This window comes from Ammospiza nelsoni, chromosome 11, assembly GCF_027579445.1.
Source record: "Ammospiza nelsoni isolate bAmmNel1 chromosome 11, bAmmNel1.pri, whole genome shotgun sequence".
In the NCBI taxonomy this organism is placed as follows: domain Eukaryota; kingdom Metazoa; phylum Chordata; class Aves; order Passeriformes; family Passerellidae; genus Ammospiza; species Ammospiza nelsoni.
This window is the reverse complement of record NC_080643.1, coordinates 7,264,232-7,277,183: the sequence shown is the minus strand read 5'-3', so window position 1 is coordinate 7,277,183 and position 12,952 is coordinate 7,264,232. Positions and strand designations below refer to the sequence as shown.

Genomic DNA, 12,952 nt, shown 5'->3' with positions numbered 1-12,952 from the left:
TTCTCTCACAGTGATAACCTAGATGTGGATACCCCCCCCCCTTATTTTTATTATTAAAGAAGTTGGGAAAAGCAGATTTCCCTCAAAATAAAGGTATATACAGAGAGTACAATGCCAGCTCTCATGTCAGGATTGAGCCGGTTGCTGGCAAAATAGGGTCTGAATTTCTTCAGAAAAATTCAGCTGCTAATTTAACACAATTCACAGTATAAAAGAATATCAATGACATGGATATAAACAGAATATAAAATTCTGCACTCTTTCCTAGCTGCTGAATCACCCCATTATAGAGGTTTCTTGAAGTGAACCATCTTCAATATATTCTGTCGAAATGTGCCTGAAGAGTGACATGCATTTTGCATTGGAAATGCAATGCCTCTTCAGTAGTTTAATTTTAATTTATAAAAACGAACACATTATGCAATTTATCTCAAATTTTCTCAGACTACTTGATGCCCCTCTATTTGAGGAGTGCACAGGAGTGTGTTGTGAGACACCCAGGTCGTGCTGCCTTGGGGCATTTCTCATCTTTCACGGAGCACAGTGTGCAGACAATCCCTGCTGAGGCTCTTCCTGGGGGCTGGATAATGCCCTGATCCCTGTGCCATTCTGTCCTGCACCTCTGCTGGTGCCAACACTCCCAATCCCCTCCTTCTCCCCCACACCCACATGGCAAAACCTGCCGTGCAGAGCATCCCAGGCAGGAGGAGGGAGCGACTCTGATCCACCCATCCACCAAAGGCATCGGCCAGGCACACAATCACTGGCTCTGCTTCCATCGCTGCAGAGCAAAGTCTCAGCATTTGCGTGCTCCTGGGCAACTCTGCTGGCACAGGCAATCTTGAGGTAATGTAAGACATCTTAAAATTGAACAAATGTTCTTACTTAAAGGCCTCCCCCAGTGTTCAGCTTAAGCTGCATAAATCCGCAGTACTAGACTGGTTTGGCTTTACAAAAGACTTGGCAAGGGATTACAAAGCTTCTAATGAACCTCCTGTCAGGGGTTAATTGGTTGGCTTTATTTTCCTCTTAAAAAATCAAAGGCCCTAAACTTAAAAAGAAAAAAAAAAATCTATAAAAAAATTAAAATCTATAAAATCTGTGCAATCACTTCTCCTCGACCCTACATTTACTAAGCTCTTAATATCATAAATATGAACTCTGATATTCCAACACAGGTGAATAAACCATTAAAACATTTGGGAAGAGGAACTTGCAAACCGTAGATGATATTTACTGCAAAATTTTAAAGCTAAATATACATTAAATAAAACTTGCAGCATGGACACAGAAAAATACTTGAATACCAGGGCATGTATTTAAAGTTAAACAGCATTTAATCAGAATCTTTCTTTGATTATTTGCCAAATTCAGTTGTGTATTAAGGAAAAAAACAGGAAAAAAAGATTTAGGCTGAAACTTGGATAAAATGTCTCAGTTGGGGAACACATTTCATAAACAATTTTGGAAGTATGGATCTGGTCTCATTAGTAACTAATTAGTACCAGTTATTTTGAAAAAATGAGCAAGCCACAAAAAAACCCAAATTAGATATTGAACAAAAATTAATGTCTTAACATGCTTAATATAATTTATTCCAAAGTTCCATAAAATATTTAATATTCAGATAGAGATGTCCATGCCTTTTGTGATGCTGTGCACCTCACAGTGCCTGGTTTGCTCCCAGGCAGAGAGAGATAATTCAAGGCAGACCACAATAAATGCCATATATTAAGGTGCAAGGTTGAAGCCCTCGTTTGACTTTTGGCATTTGGTCCTTGCCCTGTACCCACAACAGCTCAGAGTGTCACTGGGTTAATTGTATCAGCACTGACAAACGAGGCAGTAAAAGCTGCCTGCCCTGGCAGTGATTTGCTGTGGGACTGGAAATGGTCTGAAAATTGTGTCACCCTTTGCTAGGTCAATAACCTCAACTGGTGAGATTTAATGGCAGGATCTGACAGCTCAGGCTGGGTCGCAGCCCTCCCACATGAATCTCAGTCTCTCACTGCACTCAGAGCACTCACCATGTAACAGCTCATGGTGGACACCCAGCACAGGCTGACCTGACAGCACCAGGTGTGTCCTGCCAGGCAGGGGCAGCTCTGGAAGCATCACTGACCCACATAAAGACAAAGGGTGGGCTGTGGAGAGAAAACCTCTGGCAAATGTGGCTTTTGCCCCAGTCACAACAACCGAAGGGATGCCAACCAAACCTCTAAGCCACACACACACACACACACACACACACACACAATGAAAGCTTAATCCTTTGGGCTTCCCCTTTCCTGTGAGCCAGGAGGACACAAACCCAGTGGCTCTGGCCACCGGTTCCTCCACGCTGAGTGTAAGCACAAGCCACTCTCACGTCTCATGCAAACCTGAGACAATCTACAGGTCAGCTGTAGCCATTTTTGGAGCAGTGTGGATGTCTGGAAGGGCCTGCCAAGCGAGAGCCATCACCATGGCAAGGACTCCCTTTCTCACCCAGCTGTGGACTATATTGCATCTGACATGATGAGCATCTCTTGAATCTACCTTTCAGATTTTCGGCAAACCATTTTCTCACTGTCCTTCACAAAGTTGACATTTTCGGCAGCATGATAGGAAAGATGTCATGTCGGCTGCTTTTCAAGTTGTTGTCACAGTGGTTAGCACCAGTTCTGTCATCTTTGCTTTCCTCACAATCCCCCATCTTGAGCCATGTCACAAATAATAATACTTCCGATGTTTTTGTCAAATTTCAAATACTATAACCCAGTTGCACATCTTTGGATTTACTAGTTATGTTAATCTTTGTTGCTCATCTTCCCAGAAGCTGAAGCATTAGAAACTCATTAATTAGTGACAAATGCAGGATATAGATAGAACTGGAAAAACACTACCCAAAGCCTTCCACTTAATTTATTAGCTCGATAATTTTGAAACCTAATTAAATATTCAAGTCAAATATACTTTGAAAATATAATCTTTCTGAGGGAACATATTTATTTTCCCTTTTGCAAGAACACAAAGGGTATCTAGCATCACTGTAATTTAAGATTCACTTCTGTGCTCTAGACAATTTCGATACATGGCTGATGGGGCTGAAAAAATCCCCAGGAGAAGCTCAAGCTGCACAGCTCATTCTGATGCTTATTGGCAATTTTGTTTTCAGCAAAGGTCTCTAGCTCAACTTTGATACTAGCTATTTGATCTAAATCTCATGTACAGAAGCATCAACTCCACCAGCGAGCAGCATCTCTCTAAGCTGCAGGAACTGATGTTCTCACACACAATCCACAACCACATCACTATTGCACTGAAGCAGTGATGAGAAGTGAGAGGAGAGCAAAAGGGTGGAACAGAAGTTTTGGATGTACATGGTATATACAAATGCACGAGGGACAAAATGGGTTTGGGTCTATGAATTCAGTTGGACAAACAACATTACTGTCTCCATCTGTGTGCAGACAATTCCATCCAATTCTCTATAGCTCCTGCTCACGGGTACTTGAGGTGTACGGCAGAAGCTGTGGGCAGAGAGGGAAGCAGAAGGGCAAAAAAGGCAAGAAAAATAACTAACGAGATTTTTAATTATAAGTAAACAAGTTTCAGATCACTCCTTCTGCTGCAGATTCACTGTGTTGGCTCTAAACTAGTAAATTCCCACAGTAAATATTTCATATGAAAAGTTTTAAATGCCACTTTCCTAATCCCCCCATGTTTTTAAGTTTTAAACCACAAAAACAACAACATCAACAAAGCAGGTGGTGAAATTAAAAAAAAAGGGTTGCAATTTAAACAGCAAAAATGATAGTCCTTGTTTAGCTTAGATGGTTTGTGCAAATTCCGGGGTTAATTATAAATTATAATTAGGACCTGTGATCCTAAGGCCACTGCTTTATTCTACAAGTCCCGCCTCCCCCCATGCCCTTTTCTAATTATACCCGGTGCCCCCAGGGCTAGTTATGCTGCTAAAACAAATATATCAAAATGATTTTTTAACAAAGACTAATATATGAAGAAATAGCATGCATTTGTATGCAATTATAAATATACAGTATAGCTCCAGCGCGTTAATCTCTTTGACATAAGCCTCCATGAAATACCACGTCGGCTTCTAAATGAAAAGACATATCATCTTTTACACCTTTTATGTTTAACTTGTCTACACTTTCTTTTTTTTTTTAAACTGGGGAAAATATTGCTTACACGTAGCAAACAGATCTTTGCACGCACTGTGAGCCCTGGCATGCAGAGCCAAGGGAAAAAAAACAATGTCAAAAACTGATGCAAATAATTTGATTTTTTAAGTAACAACTCAAATATAAAACACGTGCTGCCTTCAGCTCCCTTGCTGGTTGCCAGGTGCAGCACATATGAGCTATACAGTAAACATCGATGATTAGTGCCTTGGACGGCATGTGTCAGGAGAGGCTTTCGCAGCAGCCTCGCGGGAGGAGTTGCCTGCTCAGTCCCACCGGTTGCACGAGGACGGGCTCTGGGGATGTGGGCAGGATCACGGCTGCCTCTCACATCTCCCCCAGCAGACCAGACCTGAAAGAGCCCACCTGCCTACACCCCTAGGAAAAAAGTGTGTTCAGCAAACATGGATTTTCCCCATCTCCCCTTTCTTCTGGGGACTCATACCGTGAGGGAAAGGTCGGTGAGAAGCCCTTTGCTCACCCCAGAGCTCCTGGGGGCTGCCCCAGCTGCCCATGAGGTGCTGCTGAGCATGGGAACCCTTTAATCTCCCAACTCCTGCCTTCCCTTCGCTCGGGCTCTCCTCCACGCCGCAGCGCCGAGCCAAGTCACAGCTCATCGGTTCTCATGTGCCATCCGCACCCCTGACGCACTGCGCCGGGTGGTTTCTGAGCCCTGCCATCCCACACCCATTGTGATGGATCGTGTCAGCCTCCTGCACGGAGCTGGTGACCTGCTGGTGGCTGCCAAGCCAGCCCTTCAGCACAGGCAGAGCATCCCATCCGACAGGCAGCACAGGGAGCACCTGCTGTGTCACTGCGGTGCTGGATGGGACACTGAGCTGGCGCCTCACAACAGGGCAGGACATCACACCCTGCCAGCCTGAACCTGCCTTACTGCAGCCAGGGCAGGGCACCTGAACGAGAAACCCAACACAGAGCACACGAAGATATCGTGATAAAGCGTACTTACTGCTTAAGGGACAGAAATAATCCTGCATTTCTGTTGTTTCAACTAGCTGTGTGGAAGTCTTTATGTGAAACAGACCACATATGCAATTACAATACAATGGAGAAAACTGCAGGTATGTCACATAGAGTTTTCAATTCCTGAAGGTTTATGACAATAGCATATTTCTGCTGGGTTGTAAAAACAGTAATAAAAGCTAATGGTAACATTAGTTAAAAAAAACCTGTTTTTTCTTGAAAACAAATTTGAGGCCGTAAAATACAGTTTAAACAAGAAAGGGAAATCACTAATATACCAAATTAATTAATAGGGAGACTTGTAGCTGCTTGAACCCTAGGTAAATAGTCATTGAACAACTTGCAGAAGATTATGGTGCTTGGTTATTATTAGACTGGAGGGAATTCAGACCAGCACCTGATTTTGATAAGCTCAGTCTGCTAATATTTAGCATGCAAATGATCAATATTTAAGTCTGATTTTTAAAAGTTTAGAATTAACAAGCACAAAAAGAATTTTTCATGGTGCTAACTTTAACATTTATAAATAATGCTATTCTATGCTTAAATTAAAAAAAAAAAAGCACGAGGCCATTTCTGAAAGCCACTTCTTTGCAAGGGACAGGAGCTATTGCTCAAGATTTAGGCACTAACTTTAGACCTGGAAGAGCTGAGCTCAAATTTTTGTTCCACAATACTTCTCTCATGTGCAGACAGGGAAGAAGTGAGGTTCCTCTAACACATCACTTCTCTGCGTGTCAAACAACACTGGCAGTTCTGCCACAGCCCTCTGACATGAGAACCGTGAAAACAAGGAGAGAGAAGGCAGGGAAGGATCTTGGTGGCCATGTAAACCCTTTCACAATTTTATTCCAAATCACAATGTCTTTTCAAAACCATTCCTGCTCTTGTCTTTGCTAGTTCTCTGGAGGACTATTGATAAAGAAAAGCAACATAGTGGTGGTACCAAAGATACATCAATAAACATATGGCGTGTTGTTGGGATGTCTGGATAATTCTGTGCCTTCACTACCTGTCACCTATGTAAATACATCAGAAATAACAGTTTTTTATAATGATAAGTCTTTGTAAAAGGCATCCTGTGATACCAAGTGGACAAAACCCCATTATCAACTAATGAGTGACCACAACAATTAAAAAGCATTGAGTTTCTCAGTCTCAGTGAAGAGCAAGTACCTGAGGACAGTAAACCATGTGGATATTGCTCTTGCTGGTCACTGTTTTCCTCACACCCTGCACTTCCATAGTCAGGTGTCTCAGGAGGTGAAACTTAGGGTAAGTAATTTACATTTAACTCCATTTCTACTTGTGAATTTCACAAGTAGAAATTTCTACTTGTGAAAAATTAAAAGAAAAATTATGTGGGCTGCCGTGCAAATAGCAGTGATTTACAGCCTTGGTATGGAGAGATCATGTCAGAGGTCTGAATAAGATACATGAGCCCAAAGGAGGGGAGACCAAACTCTGACATGTAAGCCAACAGGGCTCCAAACTGTTCACAAAACCCCATTCTGACCACTTCACCTGCTGCAGCCGCAGGGCCAGCCCCAAGCTGGGGCTGCATTTCCAGCAGCAGCCTTCCTGCTCCCGTCCTGGCTGCGCGCGGCCGCGCTGCCGAGGCGGGGGCCGGCCGGGCGAGGAGGCATCATCCCCACACTGACACCTGTCATCCTGTCAGCCTTGACCTTCAGGCTGTCCTCAGCATCCACAGCCTGCCTGCACTTCCCGCTGACTGCGAGCGACTGTTGTCTCGCTGCCTGACCTTATGCAAACACGATACAAACAGACAGCCCACCTCAGCTCCATCACTGTCTGCTGCTAATACAGGAGATTGATAGCCACATGAAATTATCTCCCTGCTCGACCTTCATTACTGGGTGGCATATTCTGTCTGACAGCCAACTTCATCCTGGGGAAAGCTAAACCACCCATTCAGGGGTGTTTACTGTCTAAAAGTGAAGGAACTCTTCTTTATGAAGAAAATCAACACTTTTTCAGATTTGATGGAAAAAGAAGCCTTTGTTAAACACAAAAATGTCTTGTAACTCAGTCTTTCCCAGACCACTGTGCATCCCAACAACAATGCAATACATGGCCACTCCAAGATGTTCTCTTGGGTGCTGTGCTGGGTCCTGGGGCAGATCTGCCACCTTGACAACTTTTACATGGAAAGTTTCAGCTCTGCCATGAGCTGTAAGTTTCCTGGGGAGAGCAGGGCCAGTCATAAGGCAATGAGCAATGTATGGACGCAGCAGGTGGGTGGGAGGGAGGGAGGGAGGGACACAGCTAAAGTGAGCATGGCTTTACACACATCACAACTGCCAGTAAGGACTGCCTGGTTAATACTGGCTTTCCATCGCTCTCTGCCAGCCAGCTCGCAAATGCATGATGCATGTGGCCTCAACAGCTCTCTGAAAAGAAATCATGACTCTTCCACTCAGATATTCAGATTGCTTAGAGTAGACACAGAGATAAGCAGTCGCGTTTTCCTCCGAGACCTCCTGTGGTCCCTTTCTGTGACCTTCTGGTACCAAAAGCCAGACGCTGCACCCCACAGACTCCATAGCAAACTGTTGGGTGTTAAACAGAGCCTGCCCTTGGTGGGAACGCGCAATGCTGCAGCCTTGCAGCTCCCACACAGAGCCTCCCGCAATCCCCAGGCAACAGAGAGACAGCACAGACCAAGAAGGAACATGAACCTTCAGCTTTCGGATGTGAAGTCAACTAAAGACAACTAAGTCACAGCAAGACACCTCATTCCTTTCTTGGAATATTTTAAATGAGTGATTGGAACAGCCCATCCATGGCCAAATTGTCCCTCTCACAGTGCCCAACAGGTCCTCATACAGTGCAGCAGCCACACACAGCCCTGGACAGCTGAACAGCATGGGACTGGCTTGAGAGCACGACATTTTCCTGAGTCCAAAACTCTCCAGCCTCATGGAGAGGGAATGGGAGGTTGTGACCTTGGTCCATACCATTAGATACCTCCTGCCACCAACCCTGATGAAGAGGAAGCTTCAGCCCTGGCTGTGCTGGACCCTGTGCAGAGGTACATGGGGTAGCTGTGATGAGCATCCCACCTCCTCTCTGTTATGGGCCAGATGGGCTTTGAGCCAAGTCCTGTTCCCAAACCAGCTGTCTGCTGAGTCCTGCCTAGGACAAAGGGCAATAGGGCAGCCACTTTTACTGGCTGGTGCCATCCCCTAAACACCATGTGAGCCATCTTCTAAACACACACCTAAAAACCTCAGTCTCTGATCCCCTGTGGGACTTGGGTGCCCAAATGCTATCCAGCTCCCAGGAGAGCATGAGACCCAAATGCTGGAGTCAGATCTCCCTGAGCCATGGGGGTGCAGCTGCCCAGTGTGCTCAGTGATTGAGAAGCCCTCTGCAACACACTCCTGTGCACTGCACACTTTTGCTTACCTTTTCGGCTCTGGATTCGGCTGGGTTTTGGGCTCCTTCTTTTTTTTGGACTCCTTTTTGGAATCCTTTTTTGTCTCCGTTTCAGCGGCAGAGGCTTTGCCCCCCTCACCGTCTGCACTTGGCTGTGACCCACCAAGTAATTCTGCCATGAGTTGGCTTGGGGGAATGATTGAAATGTGGGGGGCAAGGCCGGCAGCAAAAGTGAAAGAAATAAGAAGAAAGAATGAAAAACTTCAAAATAAAACAAAAGGAAATTAAACTGAAAGGAAACAACTGAAATCACATAACAATTGGCAAAGAAAGAACGAATGAGCAACGGAAAGTCAGAACTAAAAAAGAAACTAAGGAAGCAAAACTTGGTTTCCATGACAAGATGTATGAAAGTAACTGCAAAAGCAAGCGACAGCCTTGCAATGTGAAACCTGGGCAATGCATGTCGTAATTCAGGGTGGTATTTACCAGAGGTATATGAAAACACCTAATTATTTCTTAACAATCCTTTCTTCAGCAACATATGTAAGATACAAAGTGATATCGCAAAATATACAACAAACATTAACAGAAAAAAGCAGAAAAAGAAGCTGCAATAGATGCAACAGCTGTCAACAAAATAAACGGAGAGGGGGGAAAAACACAGCTCCAGTTCCTCCCATCAAAGGTTTGTCACATTTGAGAGAAAGGAACTGTCTTCTTCTGAAACTGAAATTGCTTTGTAACAGAGCAAGATAAAATTTCCAGTTATGTCTAAGCAATTTCTGAACTGATGTCACGTGGTCTTTAAATGAGCCACGGGTGCCCAAGGGCTTAAAGCCCTTCTGAGCACTGAAGTTTGATACTGCTGAAAATTTCACTGCTCCAACTTGTCAGATCCTCTCGCACAGCAATTAAATCAGCACAGTGTATCATTTACTTCCATTTATTCAACCCGTGACAGTCACAGGGACTGCAACTGCATCGTGTTCAGAACTGCATCTTAGCAAGTGCCTGGGCAAGTAAGTTAAAAACCTTCATTTCTGGATCCTCTATGTGCATTTTTACTGCTTACATTAAACAAGCAATGAAACAAACAAACAAACCGACTATGCCACTAGAAGTGCTGCTGCCAAACATCCACTGTGAAAACAAATTGGGGACTGTTGTGCATTATCCAAGGAAACCTGTATTTGACAAAGTCATCTCTTGTTGGCAGGGCACTGCTAGCCAAGAAGAATTCCTTACCTGTTGCCATGAACATGTGATGCACAAAAGGCAAAGCTGTAGTGAAGTAAGGTGGGGTCAATCATAGCTCCGTTTTCTGCGCGCTCTAGCAAATCTCTGAGGTAGCAGAGATGTCTGTGACAGCCTCTCACTCCATTACGTGCACAATACTCATCTAGCACAAAGACCTGGCCAGGACTAAACCAGCCCTGTTTAGAAATAAAGAGACTTGATTTTAAATATAAGTTATTAAATACAAAGGCTATCACACTTGGAGGTGTAGTGGTCAACTGTTCTAATAAAAAGAAATACAAACCTAAGGCCACATTAAGGAAAAAGGAGAGAGGACACTCAAACAATACAGTCTGCACATCATCACTCAAACACAGCATATACTCAGTGCAACTATTAACAAAAACATATTATGCTACCATTAAAGGGAAATGTCATTTAAAATGCTGAAAAGTTAGGCCAGTTCATGTCAGTGCCCAGCAAAAATATACAAAGGAAGAAAAAGACACCTTTAAGAGATGTCAAGGTTTGGTTATTTAAACAGTGTGAAACAGTAGTCTCATTCTGGGGATGGGATTGTACATTTGGCCAGGAGCAGGAAGATTGATCTGGGGGAGGAGGACAGAGGATTGCACTGAAAAATGACTTCTCTTGCATCTGGCAGGTAGGAACGTCCTGCAGATGGAGAAAGGCAATTCTGCAGTATCAGACAGGGACGTTTCCATTGTCCTTATTTCCTTATTGCGTGCTGCTGGCGACATGCTCTGACATCGCCCAGCTCCTTGGCACTGAAACAAGGGGAGCTCAGCTGAAGAGCAGGATTCCTTTACACACCCAGGAAGCTCAGACCATCTCTTTGTATCACCCTGAGGAGCTGGTGACACAAGGCTTGTGGTGCAATGTCCAGACTCCCAAGGAGGACGCCCTTCCCTGCAAGGGGATGGCTCTGGTGAAGGTCCTGGGACAGCTGAAGTGGAGCGTGCCTCTGCCTTCAGGAGAGGGGCTAACGAGAACAGGAATAATCTCATAGACTGCTTTTCAAACACTGCAAAATCGTCAATATTTACATGGAAATTTGGGTGCTAAACAATTGCTAAGACGCAGCTCTGGAATGCATCAAGCTGCAAAATCTTTCATCGTTTAATTGAAAAGTTCCTGCAGCGGGCGGGAGAGTAGTTGAGGCAGAGCACTGCCCCTATAGGCAACTTCTTTGCCACCCCATCTGTTACCCCAAATGCTACATCTTAGAAACAACACTGCTGTGAAAGATTAAAATATATTTTCTACCACTCAGATGACACCAAATCTTTTCTAGATGCCAAAATAGCTGCTTTGAAAAGAGTTGAAGAAATATCAATTAAGAGCTCAAAGACATAGAGAAGGATTTGCTCATCCTTATTGGGCCAACTCCAAAACAGATTGAGAAAAGAATTAAAATAATGAGGGGAAAATGATAGATATAGGGAGTAGCTACAGTGCTGGGATCACTAGAAGTGCACATTTCAAAATGAAGACACAGAACAATGCAGATGGGACAGCCCTCTGGAAGGCTATTTTTTGGGAGGGGTATATTTGCCTTCACCACTTTTGATGGTATTTTTGTCTGCTTTTTGGTTGGTGGTATTATGCTTGATTTTGGCGTTCTTTATGTTGCCTGTTTGTTACATCCTTAAACCATCTCTTGTCTCTTGTTGTGTCTTTGGTGATCAGGCACGGTAAAAATATGGAAATGCCATGATTGCTCTGTTTTTGGATATAGGGGTAGAAGTGCAGTTGAAATTGTTATATTCACCTAGTACAAAGAAAGAACTCATGTCTCCCTATGGGGTGAAATCTTGGCTCTACTGACAGTGATGGGAAGGCTGGCACTGATTTCACTGGAGTCAAGTATCAGAGTCTGAGGCAAAGGAAGCAGAGGCTGAACCCAGCGATCTGGAGCATGCCACATTGCTCCCCTGAGCTGGGGTCTGTGATGTTCTCAGGAGAACAGAAGGGAAGATGGTAAACACCCATAGTTGCTGCCATGGTGCCATGAGGGGAAGCATGAGCAGAGATCAGAGGTTCAGTGATGAGCCCCAGACCTCAGGAGAGCACAGGCAGCAGATCCAGAGCCCCAGGAGGACCAGGAGGTCTTCACTTGCATGGTAGAGGTAGGAAATAAAACACTTGCTGTGGAATGGGGATCCAATGGAGCAAGTAAATGCTGCTCCCCACAGCCCTAGATAAATCCCCAAGGTTTGATGAAAAGCAGTATTCAAAGAGATCCCCAACATCTTCAGGCAGATTCTGGCTCTTGCTGAAGATTTGCTTGGCCCAACAAGCTGGCACCCAGCCAGCCTGGCAAATGCAGCTGCCACACATGGGATGTCTGTCCGCAGTGTAGATAGGTGCAGCTCAGTGTGGCCTCAGATTGTCCCCAATGAGGAAACCTAGAAGGGACAATGGAGAAAGGGCACAGAGCACAGGGAGCTCCACTGACTGTTCAGCAGGCTGAACTGCTCTGATAAGGAGGCACATCCCAGGCACCAGCAGGGAATGCCAGGGGAGCTCTGGAGCTGGGAAAAGCAAGTCTGAATCAGGGCTGGTGACACACAGGCCGGTTGTCTAGAGGCAAATGCAACTTTGGAGAAAACCAGAGTTTGTGAGGGAAATTACACATTTCAGTAGCTGAATTTTCCCATTTATCATAGGAAATCTAAGAGAATTTAATCTTGGTGGCCTGCTTCACGGATCTCTTAACCTGCCTCCTTCACATCATCTCAGGGTGGGTACTCTGAAGACCTTCCTGTGGTACGTGATGTGCTGTATAATACAAATTACACGAATGCTGACACATCATGGGCAATACAGCTCCAGCAGAGAGATGGCTGTGTGAGCTGGATGCTGGCAGTGGGTAGGGAAGTCTTGGGAAGAGTTGGAGGGCAGTTTCAGAAACAACACACACGTCCAAGTGAAAGAATGAAGACCCACGCATGCGTAGGGTCCATACTAAGCTGGAACAGCTAAATACTCTTCTCAGAAGTCCAGGAAATCCTCTGAGTGTGACTGTATTAGCAATTTGTGGATGATGGGCAAGACCCCTGTGCAAGCTCTGTAGAAAGTGTTCTTCCCCCTCCCCAGCACAGAGCTCTCTGCCAGTAAAC

General features: G+C 44.7%; 1 protein-coding gene across 15 annotated transcripts in view; it reads right to left on the bottom strand.

Annotated features, from left to right (window-relative positions):
* The window catches only part of CADPS (calcium dependent secretion activator), a 203,412-nt gene that overhangs the window by 70,786 nt on the left and 119,674 nt on the right, over window positions 1–12,952 (bottom strand). For all 15 annotated transcript variants that reach the window (XM_059480072.1, XM_059480074.1, XM_059480081.1 and 12 more), the window contains exon 13: window positions 9,819–10,006. In XM_059480072.1, the coding sequence (XP_059336055.1) occupies window positions 9,819–10,006 (188 nt within the window). The remainder of the gene's footprint in view (window positions 1–9,818; window positions 10,007–12,952) is intronic.